We start from the raw sequence: 24,670 nt of genomic DNA on the forward strand, positions 1-24,670 counted from the left end.
TTAGCCTGGGAAACATTAAGGTCTCAACTCTTAAACAAAAGTTCAAAATGCACCCGAGACCTACATATGGAAGGGAAAACAATAACAATTCTAACAGAAAATATAGAGTATCTTCATGATCTTGAGGTAAGCAACACTTTCTTAGACATGCCATTAAAATCACTAAGCATAAAAGGATTAATCAAAGTTGGACTTTTAAAATTAAGACCTCTTTTCATCAAAAGACAGCATTATGAAAGTCAAAAGGCAAGCCACATATTGAGAGAATATATTTCCTATATGTATATCTAACAAAATCATATCAAAATATATAATGTCTACAAATCTGTAGTAAAAAGGAATTTATTTTAGAAAAAATGGGCAAAAGCTAGGCACTTCAGAAAGTATAATATATTCAAATTACTAAAAAGGAGGTCATCCTTACCATTGGGAAAAAGCAAATTAAAACTACAAGATACCACCAGAATGGCTAAAATGAAAAAGTTGAAGAAATTCAAACTCTCGTATAATTATTGGTGGAAGCATAAGTAGGCACAAATACTTTGGGATATGTTTTGACAGTATCTATTAAACACGCCCCATGACACACAGCAATTCCCCTGTGGCCTTATATTCAGCTGAAATCAATGCTTATGTTCACCAAAGGGTATGTACACTGATGTTTCCTGCAGCTTTAATGTTCAGAAACAGAACAAGCCTATTAATCTATGATAATAGAAGTTAGAACAGTGGTCTTCTTTGTGGTGAGTGGTGGACTAGGTGGGACATGAAGTAGTTTTCTGGTAATCTTTTTATTTGTTTGTTTGTTTTTTATTAAGTGTTATTGTGAAATAGACATTGCCATACAACATATTAAAGAATTGAACACCTTTTTTAAATTAAATCACAGCTGTGTACATTAGTGCAATCGGGGGTTTTCTGGTAATCTTGATCTGAGTTAACAGTTAACATGGTTGTGCTCACTTTGTAAGCATTCATCAAGTGGGACACTTATGCTTTGTATACAGGACGGATGTGTACCTCAAAAAGGTTTCAAAAACATTGTCCCCCAGATAGCCCTGTTCTAATCCATTCTATAAAGTGACAGTGTGTGGAGACCAGACTAAGGTCCTGCAGTGACAGGCAGCAAGAATGTTTCTGGGCAGTAAGGCAAAACACCTCGTTAGGGCAGATTTCCAAAGATCGACAGAGGCAGAAATGGCCCTGGGTGACCTGCCAGTTTTCTTTTTTAAAAGGGTAAAATTCTCATAGATAAAATGTATCTTTATTTTTCTCAGAAAAAAAAAGCAAAACTTTCTGACTTTCCACTGGGACAAATCAAGGAGCCTCTAGTAACCAACCAAAACTGCCTAGGTGATAGCCCACTGCTGTCACTGGTCAGCAGAAACTGACATTGTTTTTCTCTCACACTTGGAAAGTTCAGATTAAAATCAGCTAGGCACAGCATGGTAGGATTCCTGCATAAATTGTTGTTGTGGCAGTTTCTCCTCACAGTGTGAATCTGAATCAGAAAAACATATCAAACGACTAAAAGTCGTTTGCTGCCAAGAAGATAGCAGAGTTGAAAGCAGTTGATAGCAGAGTTGAAAAGGCATCATTTGGAAAAGGAAAAGGAAAGAATGTCCTTTCCTTATGTTAAAATCATTTCTTGTGTTTAGGATTTGCAGAATTTCAATATCTCTAAAACAAATCTGCAGGGTTTTCTTAACCCAAATTCTGAACAGTGTACAGTGGTAGCCTTGTTAGACAACTACATTGCAGAACAAATCTCAATAAAGTTGTATCACTGTGAACTTCCTATCAGGGTCACTCATGGAATAAAGCCTGTATGGAAAGAGTCCTTCCAGCCACACTCTGTGTTGAAGGTTTTACGGATGCAAAAATCAAATCGCCTCTTTCCTCAAGGAGCTCAAGGTCCAGTAGAGAGCCTGAGCCGCTACTGCTGCTCCTGGTCCTCAGCAGTAACAGAGAAGCCAGCAAGGAAACTGGGGGGGCAGGACCGTATTGTAGGTGGGTACATAGAGCTTCCGTTTCAGTTCATTGTTCTATTTCTAGCACCTTTAGTAATAGATTTAGAAAAAGGAAATTAAATCAAAATGATTTTAGGAGGTTTCTATGGTAGGCTCAGTTCTCCTAATAAGCAAGTATGTGAGTTTTGCAAGATTGGGGGTGGGGGCAGGAAGAAGGTGATGCCAGTTTTAGGCTCAGGCTAGTAAACTGCTTACTTTAGATCCAGAAATTAAAACAGGCTTGATGAAATTAAGGAGGTATAGAGTATGAAAAAGCACATGCTCTGGAGTTAGGCTGGCTGCCTCTGCCCCGTGAGCAGTGACTTAACCTCTTTAAATCCTAGTTTCCTTGACTGTACATCATGGACCCGATTCCCACAGTACAGGATTGTTTTAAGGTTTGGAAAGAAAGCACATAACCTTAAATAGTAAATATGTAAATAGTAGACATGCGATATATGGCAGCTAAAATAATTATTTAGAGACACTTAATAGTAATCTCTGAAGATTCTCTGGAAACAAGCCAAAGACATGTGTTTGTCTTTGTAGTGGAGTCACATCAGAGACGCACAAATCAGTGACTGTGTCTAATCCATTGTATGGTGTGAGGTGCAAATGGGTCAAGCTGGGCTCTACACACTTTAAACATTTTTATCATTTTTAATTTTTACAGACACATAATAGTTGTACATACATACGGGGGTAACTACGTACTTTTTAATCTAGGTAATTGCTCCATTTTCTGGGGAGAGTAAATCAGCTGCCATTGGGGGTGAGGCCGTTGTCTGCACCTACGGGCTCCAAGAGGCCCCCCCACCCTGAATCTGCTCATCTACATCAGGCTGTAAATCCAATTCTAAGATTCTTAACATATAGCGGGGAGGGAGTGCATGGGACATTTTTGTCTCCTTTTGAACCCTGTAGTCAGACACTAGAGCGATTCAGAGAATCGCTAGGGTATTTTTGTGGCAATAAAGGGCTGTTTGTTAAAGGCCTGCTTGGTCCGTGTTTTACTAGACCTCAGCACAACAGTTCTCTGTATTTTTCTTGGAATAAACTGGCTTTTGCACTAGATACAAGGAAACATGCCCTCATGCTTTCTAAATATTAGTGACTTTAACTTGATTAAGTATTTCCATTTCCTATTTCTATGATTTCGTTAGCTCAAGTTCCCAGAAAGTTTGCCCTTTTTTTTTGACGATGGGCCTTTAGGTTGACTGTTTCAGGTTGTTCTGTTCTTATGATCAGGGTAAGTACTAAAAACTTTCAAGATACTTCTAAAGAGTCTTTAAATAGAAGTGTTTTCAAATTTCCAGCATAGCAAATGAGTTTTAAAGTGACTGCAGATTCAGATATCCTCAGATTCCTGGTATATGGTTTTCTCAGCATTTCTCTCCCCAAATCCTGTGTCAACTCCCTAACCTCTGGGCTTTTGGTTTACTGCCATCTTTTTGTATAGTTTCAGCTAAAAAAACATGCTAGCCTTTGCAATATTTCCCTTCTAGGAGGAATGAAAATTAACTGTGTTAGAGCCCCCTCTTTATGACTACTCTGAGGCCAGTGAGTCATTTTTACCTTAAAGCCCCCAGCCATTAAATCAGAGGGATGATGTACCCTGGCCTCACTTCAGATAACAGTGCAAATATATACCTTAGATCTTTGATGTTCTTTTACTGTCTCATTTTTACATTAGTCATTTTCTCCTAGCAATTTAAAAAGGTGCTATTTTTAAGCAACTTGTTTGCTATTCATGTAAAAATGTCAATGTGGTATGGCTGGACCTAAAATCTATTGAGAATGTACATATTTTTTATACCTTGTAACATTTACTCAGCACTAGCAGTTAGGCTTTGTCTACTTTTCATTTTTAAGCTTTTCACATTTTTTTTTTTTGTATTTTTCATGGGGACATTTCAGTTCTAAACCTAATTCTTTTTTAGGACTTCTCAGATCTAAATTTAGAATACATGACGTATTTGAAGTATTTGAAGTCATAGATCACAGTTTTTTGTTTTTTTTTTTATTGTTGGGGATTCATTGAGGGTACAATAAGCCAGGTTACACTGATTGCAATTGTTAGGTAAAGTCCCTCTTGCAATCATGTCTTGCCCCCATAAAGTGTGACACACACCCATAGATCACAGTTTTACAAAACTAACGATTCTTTTAATAAATTGTATGACTGTGACAGTGGCTGCTATTTTACTGTTAAATCTATCCTCCCTCCTTTTTCTATAATAATGCATTCATTCATCTGTCCTAGCTGAGTATATGGTCACTCAAATTAAAGAATCTATTTCCTGGCTTTTCTTTTTTCAATAGCCAGGTAGAAAGTTCTGGCCGATGGAATGTGAACAGAAATTGTGAATAATTTCTGAGTCATCTTTCCCCTCCTCAACCTCCTCTATCTGGCTAACTGGAATATGGCTACGATGCTCAGTCACACTGGATCGTGCAAATGAGAGTAACACCTTAAGTACTGTGCAACACCCAAACACCTAACACCTGAAAGTGGATACCTAGCAATCTCGTGGGCCAACCTGCCAGGTCAGCTCGGACTTCCTTGCGTGAGAGAAACTTCTGTCGTGTCTGAATCATCGTCAGTGTACGTTTTTGGCTGTACACAACCAAAATTAATAATAATACAGAGACTAACTGAATGCTTACCTTCTGAGAAAGTCAGTGTTTTCAATAGTAAAATGTAGTGTTAGGTCTGTCTGGAGGCTCCCTGGTCCCTGGGTTTCCAGTGTCCAGAATGAGCACTGGGCCCGAGTCGAGCTGATGACGGTGTGATCACAGAGGCAGGGCGAGCGCACACCAACAGTTATCAGAGGAAAAAGAAAGCAGCTATACAAAGTGGCAGAGAAGGAGGAAGCTACACAAATGACACCCAGTGAAAACACATTCTAGAGCAGTGGTTCTCAACCTTCCTAACGCTGCCACCCTTTAATACAGTTCCTTTTATTATGGTGACCCCCAACCATAAAATTATTTTCGTTACTACTTCCTAACTGTAATTTTGCTAGTGTTATGAACCGTAATGTAAATATCTGATATGCAGGATGTATTTTCATTGTTACAAAGGGGTCGCGACCCACGAGAACCGCTGTTCTTCAGAGAGAGAAATGGGTCAGGCTCTGAAAGTGGAAAAAGACACCGAAGTCTGAAATTTACACTCACAATAGTTTGTCCACTTTTCTTCCAGGATTGGTTGTCATTTCCTGCCTTGCAGTAATTGATAGGTTGGGGTTATATAAAGTTTCCCTTTCCACGCATGCATCTTTGCCAGAATCCTTAATTAGCACACTGTGCTAATTAAATGGTAAAGTGCTCCAAGCTAGTTAAAGGTCACTAGGAATTTCATATGATGTTATGTTCCAACCAGAGGACAGTTCCCATCTGCAATTTGGTACTTAGCCACAACTCAGCTCTCCCCCACCACTTGCTTTCTTGCCACCTGCTTACCCTTCGCCAGGCCTAATAGTCTCTAGGACATTAAATAAAGGCTGGGTAAGTAAAACTTTGTGTTAAAAAGGAAAAAAGGGCCCATAAATTAAGTTTGTGTGCAATTTGAAGTAAGTCCATAAGGTTTAAGTGCAGTAAACTATTTTAAATTGCACACAAACCTTATGGACACCTCGTACATTAGAAAGTATTCTGCTTGGGCGACGCCTGTGGCTCAGTCGGTAAGGCGCTGGCCCCATATACCGAGGGTGGCGGGTTCTAAACCCGGCCCCCGCCAAACTGCAACCAAAAAATAGCCAGGCATTGTGGCGGGCGCCTGTAGTCCCAGCTACTCTGGAGGCTGAGGCAAGAGAATCGCCTAAGCCCAGGAGTTGGAGGTTGCTGTGAGCTGTGTGAGGCCACGGCACTCTACTGAGGGCCATAAAGTGAGACTCTGTCTCTACAAAAAAAAAAAAAAAAAAAAAAAAGTACTCTGCTTTAGAAAGTATCTGTGGGCATCTACAACTACTAAGTATACTTATGTGTGGGTCTGTTTTCTAAAAAGTGCTCTGGGCTGGGTGCGGTGGCTTCATGCCTATAATCCCCGCATTCTAGGAGGCCAAGGCAGATGGATTACTTGAGCTGGAGTTTGAGACCAGCCTGAGCAAGAGCAAGACCCTGTCTCTATTAAAAAGAATAGAAAAACTAGCCAGGAATAGTGGCACACAGCTGTAGTCCCAGCTAGTTGGAAGGTTGAGGCAAGAGGATTACTTAAGTCCAAGAGCTTGAGGTTGCTGACTCTCTGCCTCAAAATAAATAAAATAAAATAAATTCAACCACCAAACCACGGTATTACTGAAGCTGCTTCAGGACCAACTCCTGGTTGCGTGAGGACATGTGGAGTCAGATCAGGGTTCTTCTTTGGAAGCAGCTCACACAATCTCTGCCAGCAGTGAGCTGATGTCAACTCTGCGTTAACAGCAGAATGGACAACTCCAATGACTAATGGTTTACAAGACCCTTTGTACTAACAATGGCAAACACTTAAGTGCTTATTACATGCACTTTACATACACTGTATTATAATCCTATGACATAGGGTCTATAATTATCCCCATTTTATTTATTTATTTTTTTTGTAGAGACAGAGTCTCACTTTAACACCCTTGGTAGAGTGCCATGATGTCACAGGACTCACAGCAACCTCCAGCTCTTGGGCTTCCGCGATTCTCCTGCCTCAGCCTCCAGAGCAGCTGGGACTACAAGCGCCCGCCACAACGCCCAGCTAGGTTTTGGTTGCAGTTCAGCCGGGGCTGGGTTTGAACCCGCCACCCTCGGCATATGGGGCGGGCACCCTACTCACTGAGCCACAGGCACCACCCTATCCCCATTTTATAAGATTAAGAAACAGGCAGAGGTAGATTTACTAACTTTCTCAAGTTCCCCAGCTAATAAGGAACAGACAGGATATGGACAAGAGCCTGCAGAATCCAAGTTCTAGACCACAACCTATTCTGTAGCCCAGTAACAGTAATTATATATTGGACCTTAACATATGCTGTATTATTTTCAATGCTTCCAGTTATTAATTAAATATAACAGTTTGATAAGGTAGGTATATTATCGTACCCATTTTTCAGTTTGAAGTTTTTTTTTAATTTCAGGTTAATGTGAGGGTACAGACAACTATGTTAACAATATTTGCATGTTACAGTCCTTCTTGAAGCCTGGCTTTCTCTAACAGACTGAGTGGAAGATGATAAACCGCAGCCTGCCTTTTCAGAGGCTATTCCAACAGCAGATTTCTAGAAAGGCTAGTAATACCCCACAGATGTGTGGCAAGACAAACAGCTAAGATGGTGCAGAGGGCACTAATGGAAGCCGTGAAACTCTTTTTCTGGAAGGCAAGTGTAAATTCACTGGCTGAGCACTGTGGTCTCGCCATACACTCTGTGACCCAGTCACTCCAGCACACAAGAGCCACACTGGCCCTGAATGGATAAGATATTTTTTCCTCCACGGAATTTTGTAGAATAAGCATTTGCCTCTGTATTCTGAACTCCCAAGAGTTTGGAAACTTGTGGATGATGATAAACAAGAGATGAGCCTTGGAATTATTTTTAGTTCAAGAAAAAACATCCTATAAAGGCTTGCTTTCAAGGAGGTTACATTCTGTTGGCTTCTGGAAAAACAAGATTCTGCTAGTATAATATAAGGCCTCTTATTCATTATGGATTCTCATAGTCATTGGTTAAGGGATTTTTTTTTAAAACACTGAAGGCTAATAATGAGATGTTAAATCAAAAGCAAAAAATTTTGAAAGTGATTTAAGAAGGAACAGTTGCTTTCAGGTAACAATCTTGTCTCTGCAGTCACTACCAAATTGCTAACTGGGTAGTAAACAGTATGGGCACGTATGAGTTTATAAACTGATGTAGTCATGTAAATCACTCAACAGCTGATTTAAATATACTTCACTGGTTATATTTTGATTAAAGTTACTGTTGTTATTTTTGCATTCTTCCTTGCCAAAGATCTCTGGGCATCAGGGCAGGAGGAGGCAGGAAATGTATTTTCTTTTTTTTGAGACAGAGCCTCAAGCTGTCGCCCTGGATACAGGGCTGTGGCATCACAGCTCACAGCAACCTCCAACTCCTGGGCTTAAGTGATTCTCTTGTCTCAGCCTCCCAAGTAGCTGGAACTACAGGCACCCGCCACAACGCCCGCTATTTTTTTGATTGCAGCCGTCATTGTTGTTTGGCGGGCCCAGGCTGGATTCGAACCTGCCAGCTCAGGTGTATGTGGCTGGTGCCTTAGCCGCTTGAGCCACAGGCGCCGGGCCAGGAAGTGTATTTTCTAGAAGACCACCTGGTGATAGAAAGCAGAGGGAAACAAATTTCCATTTCAGAAATCATTAAATAGATCATTAAATATGAAATGTCTAATTCCGAATGAAAAGTTTATTATTAATACATTTCAAACAAGAAGCAGTACAATTAAAGTATGTGCCTTAACTATTGACACAGTTTTGCTATCGTAACGATAGCTTGTTTATGCCAGCAGTGAAGAAGCCTAGAGAACAAGTGACAATGAAATTGCAAAAGGCGTTTTCCACAGCTTGAGAATTGAATAATTATTCTTTCAAGAAGTGGTCCAAAGCCCAGAACCAGTAGTAGTTAGTTGGTGAAAAGTCTGGTGAATATGGTGGATGACAGAGTTTCTAAGTCCAGCCGTGGTACTTTGAGCAGTGCTATTTGCGTGACACGTAGTCAAGTGCTGTCTCGCAAAAGAATCGGTCTGTTTCTATGGACCAGTCTTGGCTGCTCAGTCAAAATCTCGACATCTTATTGTCCATTTAGCTGGAATAGACATCTGCTGTAATCAACTGACCAGGTTTCATGAAGCTGTAATGGATAATACCAGTGCCGGGCCACCAAACAGACACCATTAGCTTTTTTGATGAATATTCAGTTTTGGTCTATGTTTCAGCAGTTCATCTTCATCCAACTATTGTGCCCAATACTTGCAACGGTCAAAGAATCTATTCTTCATCACATAACAATATGGTGTAGAAATGGTTTGCCTTTATGGCATGACAGCAAAGAAAGAAAAACTTCCAATGTCTCTTCCAATGCTTATTTAATTCATGTAGAACCCATCTATCCAGCTTCTTTACCTTCCCAATTTGTTCTAAATAGTCCAATGTTGCTGCAATAGAAAGGTCAAACCTTGCTGCTAATTCACGTGCAGGCTGATAAGGATTTGCTTCAACAGTTGTCAGCTCATCATTATCCACCACCTTGGGTCTCACTCTCCCACGTGGCTCACTTTCAAGATTAAAATCACTAAGAATGGAACCTCTCTAACTGTCAATGAACCCTGCATTCATTTGCCACATCTTTCATGAATACTTCACTTATATTTTGAGCTATCTGTACTAGATTGGTTCCATAACAGAACTCATATTCAAAAATAACCCTTTTTTTACTTATCCATGATTTCACAAAAATTGCTCAAAAAAAAAAAAATTGGGACCAGGTGTGGTGGCTCATACCTGTGATCCTAGCAGTCTGGGAAGCTCAGGCAGAAGGATCCTTGAGGTCACAGGTTCAAGACCACCCCATCTCTACTAAAAATAGAAAAATTAGCCAGGCATTGTGGCAGGTACCTATAGTCCCAGCTACTTGGGAGGCTAAGGCAAGAGGATCACGTGAATCCAGGAGTTTGAGGTTGCTATGAGCTAAGCTGATGCCATGATACTCTAACCCAGGCAGCACAGTGAGACTTTGTCTTGAAAACAACAACAAAAAAACCTAAAAGATAATTATAAGCCAAAATGTACATTTGAAAGACAGATGTACTTTCACAATAAAAAAAAGAAGTGTCAAAGTGAAACATCAGAGATACTGTTAAGGAAACTGGACATTTCATAATTAATAACCTAATATTAATGATAGAAGGTCAGAGAGAGAACAAGAGACCACAAAACCAAAGATTTGACTCCTCCACCTATGAGCTTATTGATCTGGGGAGGTTCCTTTTTTGGTTCCTGATTCTTCTGTAAAGTGGGAAAAATGTGGATCATATGTATCTATCCAACATAGCCCATTTCCATTTGGAAATGGTTACAAAACACTTCATACTGCAACATACTAAAAAACAAAAACAACCCCCCCCCCACCAAAGGTAATAGGAACGAAACAAGCCACAGACTTTAAATATAACACCATCTCAAACACCAGAAGAGACAAATCAAGATTTGTGATGTTAAGGAAGAAGGAAGGTAATTTATAAAAGTGCAATTTCCCAGTTTATATGAAAATGGTTTAATAGCGAAAACTTAAAAACCAGTAAAATTAACAAAACATATTGGCTAAAAACTATGTATTTTTCCAACCATGGCAAATATTATGCAGATACTTATCAAGGCAAAGCTTTTAATTCCTTTATCATGTACTCTGAATCCTACTTACTATTTAGCGGACAATATGATAGAATCAAAGGTTTCTTTGGCAGATATGATCATAGGAACCAATACGTCAAACTCAAATGCATTTTCTCCCTTAAATTTATCTTATTAAAGCAATGTGACCAAAGGACTAAAGTGAACAATTTTAATAAGTATTTCAGTTTATCAGCAAGAGTTCTAGAAGGTAACAAAAAGTGCAAAGATAAATCTTCTTGGAAATTTATATAAAACAAATCTTACATTTTACTGAATCAGTAAACATACTCATCTGAGTATACTTTTATTAGGAAAAAATGATGATACTTAAGATAAAAAAGAAAACAAATGCACCTCAGACCAGAATACTATAATGAAAGTTTTATGGAAGCTGCATTTTATTTGAAAATCCACCCATTTTGCTAACATACATTTTAATATTGTAAACAAAAATAGAATCTGCAGAGACAATGCAACAAGTATGATTTAAACTCATGTACAGAATTGCTTTCCTACAATGAACTGTCCTTCTTAAGGCCCCTCTCAACCCAAATGTTAAGATGTATTTACACAAAGCACCGATCAACAGTGCAGTTTAATTCTTCGTTGACTAAACTCTTGGCTAGACATTAACTTTAAAGATACTATTTCCCCTTATTTAAAAGGTACATGATCATAACATGGCACAAGCCAAACAAAAGGTTCAAGGATTTTGTCCCCCGTCCCTCCCCCCATAACACCTCCTAGAGTTTTAGTGAAAAGAAGGAAAGTCTTGAAGTGAAAGCAATTCCTCACATTCATTTTGGAAAGGCCCTAATGTCAAATGGAAAGTAATGACATGCCAAGCACAAAGCAGTAAAGATCCTTCCCAATGCACTAATGCTGAATTTAAAATGTAGTGCTTTTCCTAGTCAGTGAACTGTTCCCTGGCAAAATCCTAGGCACAGAATTGACTATAAGGATTAATGCATTTATATAATGCTTCCCTCAATCCCATAGAGACCGAGAATTCTTAAGAGATTCAGACCTATGGACTTGCCTTGAAATATTTAGTGCTCTGTATGTCAGCTGAGAAAAGCATTCTGAATCAGATTCATTCTTGTGGATAAAAATCAAACATACTGTGTACATCCATACTCATTTTCATAAGGAGGTTTGATACAATATTAATGTTATGTAAAATTGATAATCATAAATAAATACAAATACTTAAGGAATGTCTACTGCAAACTGAATATAATTTTTTTAAAAACAAAAGTTAATTTCATTTCCCATTTCTATATCTGTGAGGACTGGAGAAAAGAAAGATAATACATAATTATGATTTTGATCCCCCAATGAGTCCTGTTGAGTTACAGTAAAGGACACAGCTCTTCTCTCCAGGTAGCCTTTCCAAATACAAATTTCACACTTTCCAAACAAGGGCTTTTCTTGGTAGGTTACTGAATATGGGTATTAACAGGAGTTGTAAGAACTGAAGGGTTAGTCACCAAAAAGACAGGTCTTAGTCTTGAATGATGGCAATTCTTGGCTTTATAAACTGAATTGATACGTTCTCCTAGAAACTAGTTCCAGTTTCCTTCATGGGCCTTCACTGAGTTACTGTAGCATTCTAATGGAAGAAGAGTTTAACAGACAGCAGTTTGGATTTTGCTGGAAGTAAGGATTCGCCATTTGAGCACTTGTCTTTTTGGAATAATTCCGTTCTTTTCCATCTACTTACATAAACTGTATCTGGAAAAAAAAAATAAGTGTGTAAGTTAATTCACTGCATTATTAAATGTTTTCCCACAATTAAAAATGCCTTGTTACTTTTACCACTTACTGGCCCAGAAGTGTTCATAACATGCTTATCACAAACCACGACTACAAAACAAAGTCATATTATTATCAGGTGTCAGAGGCTCAATATTTGAAGCTAATACCTTTCCGATTACTAAAAACAAAAAGTCAGTGTGTGGGGGAAGGGAAGAAGACCAACTATTTTTGCATGGTAATTTTGGAAAAATCTCTCTATAAGCATAACTATTCCATGTAAAATCTCACTTGGGAAGACGAAGTTTCAAATATTGTTTCCAAATAACTATAGCTAATAATGATAACTAATAGCTAATAACTACAGCTAAATCATTTCTTTACTAACATACACCAAAACCTGAAAGTTCTATTAAGAAATACTTTTCAATCAGTGTAACTGGCTTATTGTACCCTCAATGAATCCCCAACAATAAAAAAAAAAAAAAAAGAAATACTTTTCACTAGGGCATCACTGTTCACTCAAAGGCACTTCAACTCAAGATTTCCCTTAAACTGCCCAACCAAAGATTTATTTATTACTGAAGTAGATGTGCTAATAAACTTGCCCAATTAGGAGAGTAAAAATTCCCAAAGATCTAGAAGGTATATCTGAACCAGGAGCTAGTGTACCAAGAAGAAATTACATATTACATTATCTTCCAGCAAACAGAGGCAGTATGGATCATATGCAAAACACTAATTGAAAGGGCTTAAGTATTCATGGGCCCTTAATTAAAAATAGTAACTTTTTTTAAAAAAAGTTAGTATTTTTAAATGGAAAGGCATACATAAAAATACAACTCTTTAAAGAAGTGCTGAAATGAATTTTTCACAACTAAGCCTGACCATTATACTAAAATTAAAGATGCTCCTAATCACACTTTAATGCAACATGCAATGCTGTGTTGTTCTCTTTAATTCTTTTAAGATTGACTAAAACACCTTGTTTCTATGGGTGGTATTTGATCTCATCCATCTGCTGTGAGCAGTGGATAAAATTATAAAAAATATTTTCCAAAATTTTTTTTTTTAATGTCCTATCCTATTTTTATTCTTCACCTAAAGAAGAGAGGAGGTGGTGGTGGTAAAGGAGAGGGAACCTAGAGTCCCTTAAAGAAACAAAGAAGAAGAGTGAATTGTGCTTAATGTTTGGTAATTAAAAAAAAAAAAAAAAATATATATATATATATTTAAGTCCCAATTTCCCCCAACAAGCAGCAATACCTAAAATGACTTATAAGAAATCCTCCAAAGAGAGCTCTGCAAAAGGGTCCTTTCCTGAAGCTCTGTGAGGACTGTGACTGGAGGGGCTGGATGCTGCCGACAGCTGGGGGGAAAGAAGACAGAGAGAAGGAAAGAAAAAAAGATCTCAGAATGACAGATCATGAAAGCAGAAAATGTATGTATGAAAGAAGAAGTGTTTTTGGTTTTGTTATCTTTAATAAATGCAGGATGGCCATAAAGGTCATGCGCAATTTTTTTTAAAATTTGCGCACGAACTTCATGGCCACTCTGTATAAAGGCAGCCTTTGTTAAAAATGGAATTGTTAAAACAAAAATTTTAATCACATGTCAAATTAAAAGGAATCCAATGTGTATGTGGTTTTCAGAAAACAAATTTTTGCTTCTGAAATTCCAAAGGAATAGTGTTTTACCCAAAAAGGTCAACATGAACTGACCCATGGTTAAGACTTTTAGTGTATGTGCATGGAGGGTGAGGGGATTATAGGGAAGGGGACACATGACTGTGTTTTTTAAATGGAGGAAAGACGGGTTCCTGTGTCCAGGCTATCTGTCCAAAGCTGTGCAAACTCTGACCTCAGTCCAGACCCAAAACACACACACGCACACACATACACATATATCTAGCTGCAATATTCTTTCCTTTCTTCTTCATGAAGAGTGGGAAGTCCTATCTTCAGCACCCCCCACCCCGCTTTTTTTAATATGGAGATATCCCCTGATTATCTGGACACTATCCAGCTAATGCATATACTGTGGGAGATGAAAGGGATCTTAGAGGTCACCTAATGTAACTGAAAACATACTGCTCTGAATATGGAAAACCCTTAAGATCTTTGATTCTGCTTCCTGTTTGAACATATTTATTTGATTTGTAGAATTTGTTCCTATCATTTAATTTTAATATAGTATAAGGCAGGTAGACCACTGAACTGAGCAATATTATCTTTAATATTCTCCCAAAGAGAGAGAGCTCCCAAAGAATCAGTATGTTGACTTTCACATACGTATACCTTTCACCAAGTGTTTCAAACACAATATGAGTCATTTTACTTTGGGACACATTTTTAACTCTTTTTCTCGCTTTGCATAATATTGCAGAACATGCAAACACAGGGCTGTTAGAAAATGAGCTGTCCTTTTAGGATATTCAAATGAGCATTCTATCAAAATTGACCGAATGAAAATATTTTCAATTCACACTTCAACATCCAAATCCTATCAGGGGTTTCAAACTGCAAAATCTGTCTTTGTTGGTTCAAAGTAACCTCGCTTCCATTTCTTTCTTTCTTTTAAAAAAAGCACTATAGAGAATGAGTAGCCAACGACCTTCAGCAAATATTACATCACCAGGATATGCAATTTGTTGTTTTGGATGCCAAGATCAATTTATAGGTTTAGAAATCATAATGTTACATTAGTGGTTCTCAGAAATAAATGTTCAAAGACAACTGGAAGAGACAACAGGAAGGATGATAGAATCACACCAGCAGCTAAAGACAGAAGGACAAGGCAATATGCCTGGTCTTGAAGGTTCAGATATCATCCCTACAGAGACAGATCAGATAACCTTATTGGAAAGATGCCCCTTCCTCTCCCTTCAGCCTAACCACAGAAACAATCCCAAAGCAGACTGATTTCAAGTGAAGTGATCATCATCAGTCACTGAGCTGGAGAGTCCAATATCCACATTTACCAAAAGATTAACTAGATTTCTCTCCAAAGCAGATTTACTCTTTCACTTGAAGTTAGAACAAGAACAAACTCTACTTACTGTAGGTAAGACTACATCCAAAATCACAAATTTCCTACGGGGGCCTCATACTGAAATGTCTCCTTAAATCACATTTCATTGAGGGTAGCAGTCTGAAGACCTGACTGTCCAAAGGAAAATGCCCCTAAAGAATACAGAAAAGAAACACTTCTATCCCTGATATGTAAACATACGGCTAAAAGAAGCCCCAGAGGCTCACAGTGCTGAAGAGGACCAACTGAAATGTAAAAACGTTCCAGTTTTTAACTCAAACTATTACAAGTCTCTTAAATTGGTAAAATATATACACACATCTTATACCTATAAATATATAGCCAAATTAAAATATGATAAATGGGCTTGGCGCCTGTACCTCAAGCAGGTAGGGTGCCAGCCACATACACCGGAGCCCACTCCGGGCCTGCCAAACAGCAATGACAACTACAGCAAGAAAATAGCGGGGGGCATTGTGGCGTCTCCTGTAGTCCCACCTACTTGGGAGGCTGAGGCAGAAGAATCGCTTAAGCCCAAAGAGTTTGAGGTTGCTGTGAGCTGTGATGCCACCGTACTCTACGGAGGGCAACATAGTGAGACTCTGTCTAAAAAAAAAAAAAGATAGATGCCACTAATGAGAAAAAAATCCTGGGAATAAGGTTTTTATCATCAATATCCATAAACAGCAGATGAAAGCGCAGCACAGGCTGATCAGGCTGGTTGCACAGCTCCAAAGACAGGGACTCTTAGCAGCCCCTGACCATCTGGTCTCCCTATTTCCCAGCACTTGCATCAAAGCATAGACACACCACGCCATGGTAAGGTAGTCATCAGCCCAGAGGGTAAACAGGGAAAAAGGAAAGGATATGCTGTTAATAGCCCAATCACTGCTCAAGGAAAGCAGATGAGCAAAAGAGCATGAAGAGGCTATTCTGGTAAGAAACAGCAAAATTTTGAAACTGTCATCCAAAACAGTAAGAGCTGTCCATTCTCTACTTATCATTTCTGTGACTAAATTAAAGAACGTGACATAGGACTACTAATAAACAGAAAAAGGGAAAGTTAAAGTACTACTAGAAGATAACAATTTTCAAAAACAGGGAAAAAAACCCATGAATGTTTATCAAAAAGTCACCAAATTTTGCAAGCCAGCTTAAGAGAAATCATGATCAGTCACAAGTACGCCATCACTAGAAATCTATAACAAAAAAAATCTTTACACCATTTATTTAAAATATTATCATCTACCCCAGAATTCCCACAGAGTTAAAAAAGAGAGACTAGTACACCCACCTGTCTGTTCAAAGTCATCTTTAGCACAATGAAAGATGTTTTATAAACAAAGTGGTCAGTCTTGTTGGTACAGTACATTTAGTCTTTTTCCATTTAAAAGAAAATGAAATATTAAGAAGAACAGCATATAAATAAAAATACTAAAATTTGCAAGTAACTCTACCCTTCCTTCACCATTCTAATCAACCTGGAAAAAAAAAATATGTTGAAATGAAAAAAAAAATTCTAATGTTCATCTCCAGAGCAAAGATTTTTTTTGGTTATAGAGCAGTTATGTTTTTTTTTTCTTGGTAAAAAAAATTTTTTTTTTAATTTTGTAGAAATAGGCTCTCACTATTGCCCAGACTGGTCTTGAACCATGGCCTCAAATGACACTCCCACATTGGCCTCCTAAAGTTCTAGGATTACAGGTGTGAGCCACCACGTGCCCTGTCTAGTAGTAAGGGTTTACTATACTAAAAACAGAGTCGAGAAATCATAAATTAACTTTAATAAAAAACAAATATACCTAGAGTAAAGAAATTGTTAAAAAAAAGTCCTATCAATAGACTAAATACCATAAAACCATTTTAATGGGTACTGCTTCATTATGCTCCTGCTTAACACCAAAGAAACAAGAAAACACATTTATTTAAAATAATAAATAAAATAATAGCAGTCTTTAGAAAGTGAGACTAGTGCAACTGAAGTTTATGTGAAAATAGAAAATTGGCTATTTAGGGAAAAACTTCTGATATATTATTGGCTGTACTTAAAATTCTTAGACAAGCAATTTTGCTACATCTTTATATTTGAATTTTTCAGTCACCCGAAAGTTTGGGTGTCTGCATATAACAAAATGTGTCTCTACAGCAAATAATGCTGTACAGACTCATTCTATCTTCACTGGAGAAGCAAAGTCCTAAGAAGCAACATCCTAAGAGAAAAATGGGTATGCTTTGCCCAGAATGACAAAGCAAAGTGTAATAGAAAGATGTAACTGAATCTAATCCTGGCTTCTCTCTTTTTTTTTTTTTTTTGTAGAGACCGAGTCTCACTTTATGGCCCTCGGTAGAGTGCCGTGGCCTCACACAGCTCACAGCAACCTCCAACTCCTGGGCTTAAGCGATTCTCTTGCCTCAGCCTCCCGAGTAGCTGGGACTACAGGCGCCCGCCACAACGCCCGGCTATTTTTTGGTTGCAGTTTGGCAGGGGCCAGCGCCTTACCGACTGAGCCACAGGCGCTGCCCAAATCCTGGCTCTCTTATAAAATGGGGTCTAGAATACCTAGATCTAATACCTATACACCCCTCTTTATGGCTGCTTCGAGCTTTAAATGAACATAAACACCCAACATGTCGCCTGGCATATATTAAGTAGCTCAAATGTCAGTTCAATCTTCCCTACTAAATATTACCAAATGTGCATCTATACTTTTAAGAGGTCCAGCTCTCCTGCTCTTCTGCTGTGCTCTCAGCACTCTGTGTCTCTCACGCAGATTCTCACTCTACCATCAAGCAGTCACTTGTGCTTCCAATATTATACAACTTTCTGCTCCTCAGGTATGGAAAATATATTTTACCTGTCTCTTGTTCAGCAACTAAGCAGTAACTTGCACCTTGTTAAGCATTCTAAAATTGTTAAATTAAAATGCCTTTTGGTGATAAAATAAGCTCTATTTAAAAAGAGTCTCCAAGGCTGGGTGTGGTGGCTCCCCCATATAATCCCATCACTTGGGAGCCCAGGCGGGTGGATTGCCTAAGCTCATGAGTTCAAGACAGCCTGAGCCAGAGCAAGATCTTGTCTGTAAAATACAGCCGGGCATTGTGGCAGATGCCTGTAGTCCCAGCTACTTGGGAGGCTGAGGCAAGAGAACTGCTTAAGCCCAAGAGTTTAGAGGTTGCTATGAGTTGTGACACTACGGCACTCTACCAAAGGCAACAAAGTGAGACTCTAAGAATAAATAATTAAAAAAAAATAAAAAGTGTCTCCAAAAAGGGATGTTAAGAAATAATTACTAAAACCTCTCTCTTAATTTCAAAAACTTATATTTTAAAATGCTTTTTAATTGTACAATCTATAAATATATATATGCGGAGGGTACATGCTTGCTTGGTCAGAATGGCTGTTTCCGCCAACACTCATGTTGAAATTTAGTTGCCACTGTAATTAATAAGCAGGTGTTTAGCTCCTTATTAAGGGAATGATCAGCCTGCTCTTTTTGTACTCCTCTTTACTATGCCTTCTGCCATGGTACGACACTGCATGAAGACCCTTGTTAGACGCCACCACAATAATGGAATCCCCAGCCCCCAAAACTGTGAGCCAATACATTTCTGTTCATGATAAACTAAGACAATGCTGAAATCATATTTTCCTAATACTGCTGTGTAATCAAAACATTTGGAGACCACAGAGCTACTCAATAGCTACACAAAGACATCAGCCATAAAACTGAGTCACAGAACGGTCTAAGTTGATTTTTGAACAATGTTTAGAACACGGCCAGGCCTCTAGTGGTACAAGTGGTACATCTGAATTCAGCTACATACAATTCAGCTGCATTTCATTTACTTTATATTAAAGATAATGCTATTCCTCAGCTCTTTCTGGGAGATATGGCTAAAAGAGAGGATTTTTCTACTACATGCATGTGCGGGGTCTGCCCTGTAAGCTGAGTCTGGTGCTACTGGTAACTGTATTTTGGGTTTATGCTCAACACTTCATCTTGGGCTTCTGCCCACCAGTAACATCACAAATGTATGTTTGAAGATAGTGTCTTCAAAACACTATCCATCTTGTTTTAGGGAGTGCCATACAATGGCCTGGGAGCATTCCTCTTTGAAGGTTTCCTGAAGATATACCTCTCTAAAACTAAAGACTACTGCTACGGTTTACAATAACTTAAAAATGTTAGCACAGAGCAATGTATCTGTTATTCAAAAATGGTATCTTAAGTCATCGCATTAGACTCCTGGCAACCTAAACTAACAAAGAATTAAAGAGGAAGAAATACCATTAAATGACCTCGTTTCAAATAAACATCACCTTCTATATATAACAAATGCTTCCAAGGTCAAGAAAAATCCTTTTAAAGTTGCATTAGATGGATGGAAATCATAAAAACTGGCTCAGCTTACCCAAGTGTTTGCTGCTGACTCACACAGATTTCAATTTGTGATGCTTTAAAAACCAAAGAAAACAAAAACCTGAAGTTTATGTCAACTGAGGACTATAACACAAAATAAAAATTATCTGTATCTAAGATATATCATTTAAATTTCCATTTATTATAAATTTACTGGTTAAAAAAGCATTCCAAATTATGTTCCATGTGTGGTCTTGAGGCTACCTGCTTTTTCTTGATTGGGCTTTCACTAAACATACCTAAGAGAGCTCCATACTTTTAAAAGATGCTATCAAATAACAGTGAGTCATAATTAAGATTTCAAACTAATGAACTATAAATTGTTTATAATCAAGAAGAACTGTAATGCACAGAAAGAAATATGACTGAAATAAATTATGAGTGGGAAATGAAGACAAATCAGGGACCAGGGACAATTTCTGAGAATTAGGCAATCTTGTTAAATTCTTAGAAACAAAAAATGTTCCTTACAATCATTAATAAAAAATACAAGCCTCTACATTCCTAAACCAATTGCAAATATTTTCGTTTGAAATCCTTGCAGCAAACCTAAAAAATAATGTCACAATTTTCGATAAGGAAAATGAGGCTCAAAGTTACATAGACAATTTTGTTCTCAAGCATATAGTTAGTAAAGAGTTGAGACTCTGTTGAATTCTGTCTCCTCCACCCCCCAAAGCTATGTTGAAGTCCTGACACCTAAAGCTATGACTGTGATCTTATTAGGAAATAGGGTCTTCGTAGACGTAATCAAGTTAAGACGAGGGCATTAGCGTGGCCCTAATGTGATGACTGGTGTCCTCATAAGCAGCAGCCACTTGAAGGCAGAGACAAACAAGAGAACTACCTTGAGACAGTCAGGGTTATAGCTGCAAAATATGGAATGACCAAAATCTGGAAGAGAGAAGGTGGGATCCTCCTCTAGAGCAGTGGTTTTCAACAAGTGTACAGCGGCACACTGGTGTGCCTCAGACGATCTTCAGTCTGAAAATTTTTAATGATCATTAATTAAATTATTTTTGAAAGAAGTTCAAAGTACAGTAAGTATATTCTTTCTTTCACTCTTTTTCTTTGATCAACACAATTTAAGTGTGCCATGGATGTTTAACTACAGGTTCAAGTGTGCCGTGAGATAAAAAAGGTTGAAAAATACTGCTCTAGAGGATTCAGAGGAAGCACTGCTCTAGGCGACGACCTTTACTTTAACTTTCAGCCTCCAGAACTGAAAGGGAGAAAATAAATTTCTGTTTTTTTAAACCATCAAGTTTGTGGTACTTGGTTATTGCAACCTTAGGAAACTAATATAAACTCTAATGCACATCTGCTGACTCTAGGCTGGTGGTTTTTTCCTCTTTAAAATCTGCTATCCCAATTAATTTCAACTCTGCTAGAATTTATGGCTATATTTATCTTATAGGAAAAAGTTACAGTGAGAGTAATGAAAAGAAACTTTTCTAGTAAAAGTTATATAGTCAATACATTACTGTGCTTTCTATATACGCAGAGGTCATACTCAGCATGAAGATTTCATAGAAGTTCATAGTCATCCAAGATTTTAAGAATACTTTCTGGTTTTATTTATTAGGAAGTTATAGTTTTACCTTCTAGAAAGAACATCCCCAGCAAAAACCTAGTAAGGAAGGTCTCATTCCTTAGGTTATCTTGTTAACAGGAAAGGTTAGCAGAGACGACGTCCCACATTTTCATTTTGACTTTTTTAGATGTGCACTGTGGACTACAGAACCAGCCTCCTTCACCTTTAATACTAAATCCCAATCCTCAAAGTAATTCCCTCATGGCAAGAGATGAATGAACACAACATACTCCTGTCAAAGCAAAAGATCTTCTTCACAGAAATCCAGCTGGGTAGATCAGCTCACAATGCCAACACCCACAATTAACATACCAAGAAAATTAAAAAAAAAAAAAAAAAAGAACCCAAAAAAACAAATACTAGGCCTAAAGCAAAGAGCTGTTAGTTCTTAAATACAAGAAAATCATCAAAAGGGCCATTTTTGGTACGACTTAAATTATTCCAAATTATATCTAAAGCCAACAGTGCCCTCATTCAGAATGATAAAAAACACTCACAACCAGCCATTGTTTCCTTACAGACACTTAACTGATGTCAGACTTACTTAAAACTGGACACTGCAAACAAAAATATAGCGGCCATTTTGCATCTGTAGCCCTAACCTCCAAAAACAAAACTGGCAATCCTCCACTTAAAATATTTTATATGTATTCTATAAAGCACCCGTAAGAGAAAGCCTAAGAGTTCCCATTTCCCCAAGTTACTAAACAGACACTCCAGCAACCTGTTAACAAGCAGTGAAATAAATAGTAACACTGTGAGGAAGCACAAAAAAGTAAACATTAGAGAGCCCTGGCATTTTCCATGAACATCTAGGAGGAAGCACTAATACAGAACACATTAAAAACAGCCAAGTTAGGCATGAAACAGAAGAAAATGATGCCCATCTTTAAACAACTCACAATTCCATGAAAATATCTAAAAATATATATATATATACATAACAATGATGAAAACAATGGCCAGAGAACAGAGTAAACACGAAGGTGTAATTTCAAAGGCACAGTGTAGTACCTCTAATGACAATTTCCTAAAGAACAGTTAATACGAAGGCCAAGCTAACAGCCATCTGGAAAGTATTAGCTGGTTTCTCACAAGCAAGCACTAATACAGCACTTAGAATAACCTAGTTAGAATGGAGGACACACAACATACTATGTGGAATGTCTCACTAAATGGCAACAGGATACACACATCTGGGTAGGCTAGAGTACTGTCAAAAATATTAACTTGGTGCTCACTTTGGCAGCACATATTCTAAAATTGGAATGACATAGAGAAAATTAGCATGGCCTTGTACAAGGATAATACACAAATTCGTGGTACACAAATTTTTGTTCTCACTATGAGACTGGAACTGATTAACACTCGTGCATATATGGAAATAAAACTCAGTGGAAATCAAGTGGCCGGGGGAGGGCAGAGATGGGTAAAATCGCATGTAAGGGTACAATGCACAATATCTGGGTGATGGGCACACCTGTAACTTTGACTCAATTTAATTTTCATTTAAATTACCATTTACTTCAATGTACAAGGAAATGGTCTCTACCCTCAAGGAATTTTGAATCCAAATGAAAAAAAGAGAACAAAACACCTGGGTACAGAGGCTCATTTCTACAATCCTAGCACTCTGGGAGGTTGAGGCAGGAGGATCTCCTGAGCTCAGGAGTTTGACCCTGTCTCTACTAAAAATAGAAAAATTAGCTGGGCATGGTGGTGCACACCTGTAGTCCCAGCTATCAAGAGTCTGAGCCAGGAGGATTGCTTGGGCACAGGAGTTTGAGGTTCCTGTGAGGTAAGCTGAGGCCACAGCATTTTACACTTTAGCCTGAGCAACAGAGTGAGACTCTGTCTCAACCAAACAACAAGAACAAAAAAAAAGAAAGAGAGAGAGAAGAACAAAACAATGAAAGAATAATTAAAAGGTAATTCATTATGAAAAATTATTTTGGTTACAGCTAACACTGTATGGACAAAATTAATCCAAGTGAAACATTAAAGCAAGAGAAAAATCTTATCTACTTCAAAGATAAACAGTTTCGTTTTTAATTGTTAAAAAAATATTCAATCCTGAAGTCAAAGGTGTCTTTAATCCTTAGGTGAGCCATCTAGTAATTTTAGCTCACAGTAACTACCAAATCAAACCAATTTTGAATACTCCTATAAATTATTATAATGGTTATATGTAAACTGAGAGATTAAAGAGGAGCAGAGTTGCTGAGTGTGGTGGCTCACACCTGTAATCCTAGCACTCTGGGAAGTTGAGATGGTTGGACAGCTTGCATGAGTTCGAGACCAGCATGAGCAAAAAACCCCAGACCCGTCTCTATAAAAATAGAAAAGATTGAGGCAAGAGGATTGCTTGAGCTCAAGAGTTGGAGATTGCTGTGAGCTATGATGCCATGGCACTCTACCCAGGGCAACAGCTTGAGACTCAATCTCAAGGAAAAAAAAAAAAAAGAAAGAAGAGGAGCAGACTAAGTTACATGACAAAAAAGGTAAGTTCTTAGCAAGATCCATTCAGTTGACAAATAATGTCCAAAAGTCACCAGGCACTGTTCTAAGAACCAGAGACACATAAATAAACATGCCACAAGGAAGCTGCCTTCATGAAGTTTACAATCCAGTAAAGAAGTCTTGCTAGACTGGATGGATGGATGGATGGATGGATGGATGGATGGATGGATGCCAGGCAGTCCTAAGTTATAAGAAGGGGTTTCCAACCTGCAGCCCACAGGCCACATGCAGACATTTTGAGGCCTGTTTTGCTTATCTGTAATGTTGGATATTGCAAAAAGTATGCATGGATCTATAATTTTGCTTATCAGTTGTCCGTAGTGTTTCTGTATTTAATGTATGGCCGAAAGCAACTTTTATTATCCAATTTGCAGCCGAGAAGAAAAAAGGTTGGATACCCCACTGTATAAAGGTAAATAATGGAAAGAGATTCCAGATCTCATAAAGAAAGAGACAGGAGATACTTATGGGAAATGAGTAAATCCACTCCATGGCAGAGAAAGGACTTTTGAAAAAGACAACAGCAGAACACTGGATACGTATTGAGAATTACGAAGGCATGAGAACTAAAGAACCTAAATATTCTGTTCGTTCATCATCACTCTTAAAAATATGGAAACTTCATGAATTTTAAGAGAGAAGCTAAGGGCATGTTTCAAATGGTTAGTTATATTTACAGTCACCTCCTTAGAAGTTTGAGTATAGAGGTAAGATGCCACAAATGCTGTCTATAAAGAAGTATTCCACAGTATGTATACAAAGGATTAAATCAGTGAGGCAAAGAACATGGTTATTGTCACAAAACAAGCGTGAATAAAAAGGTTCCAACCTGGGTGAAGGTTGTAAAACACACGGAGAAGGGTGTACCTAGTAATAGAGAAACAATTATTGAGACTCTGTGATTAGATACATAGAGAACAAAGGGGGAAAAGAATTAAAAGTTAACATTAAA

The 24,670-nt window shown here is 38.0% G+C and overlaps 1 protein-coding gene and 1 non-coding gene across 26 annotated transcripts in view; one reads left to right on the forward strand and one right to left on the reverse strand.

The window, feature by feature from the left end:
- Window positions 1-10,783: 10,783 nt before the first annotated feature.
- Window positions 10,784-24,670, reverse strand: part of PICALM (phosphatidylinositol binding clathrin assembly protein) — a 106,986-nt gene continuing 93,099 nt past the window's right edge. For 12 of the 25 annotated variants that reach the window (XM_053559758.1, XM_053559756.1, XM_053559752.1 and 9 more), the window contains 2 exons: window positions 24,548-24,585; window positions 13,420-13,522 (listed from right to left, as the gene is read on the reverse strand). In XM_053559758.1, coding sequence (XP_053415733.1) covers window positions 13,420-13,522; window positions 24,548-24,585 — 141 coding nt within the window. Of the gene's footprint in view, window positions 12,133-13,419; window positions 13,523-24,547; window positions 24,586-24,670 lie in introns of those variants that run through there. The other 13 variants (XM_053559762.1, XM_053559760.1, XM_053559761.1 and 10 more) reach the window with 5 other exon arrangements.
- On the forward strand, window positions 22,432-22,537 carry LOC128566158 (U6 spliceosomal RNA). The gene has a single exon (XR_008374453.1). It is a non-coding gene; the product is annotated as a U6 spliceosomal RNA (small nuclear RNA).

This window comes from Nycticebus coucang, chromosome 14, assembly GCF_027406575.1.
Source record: "Nycticebus coucang isolate mNycCou1 chromosome 14, mNycCou1.pri, whole genome shotgun sequence".
Classification (NCBI taxonomy): Eukaryota; Metazoa; Chordata; class Mammalia; order Primates; family Lorisidae; genus Nycticebus; species Nycticebus coucang.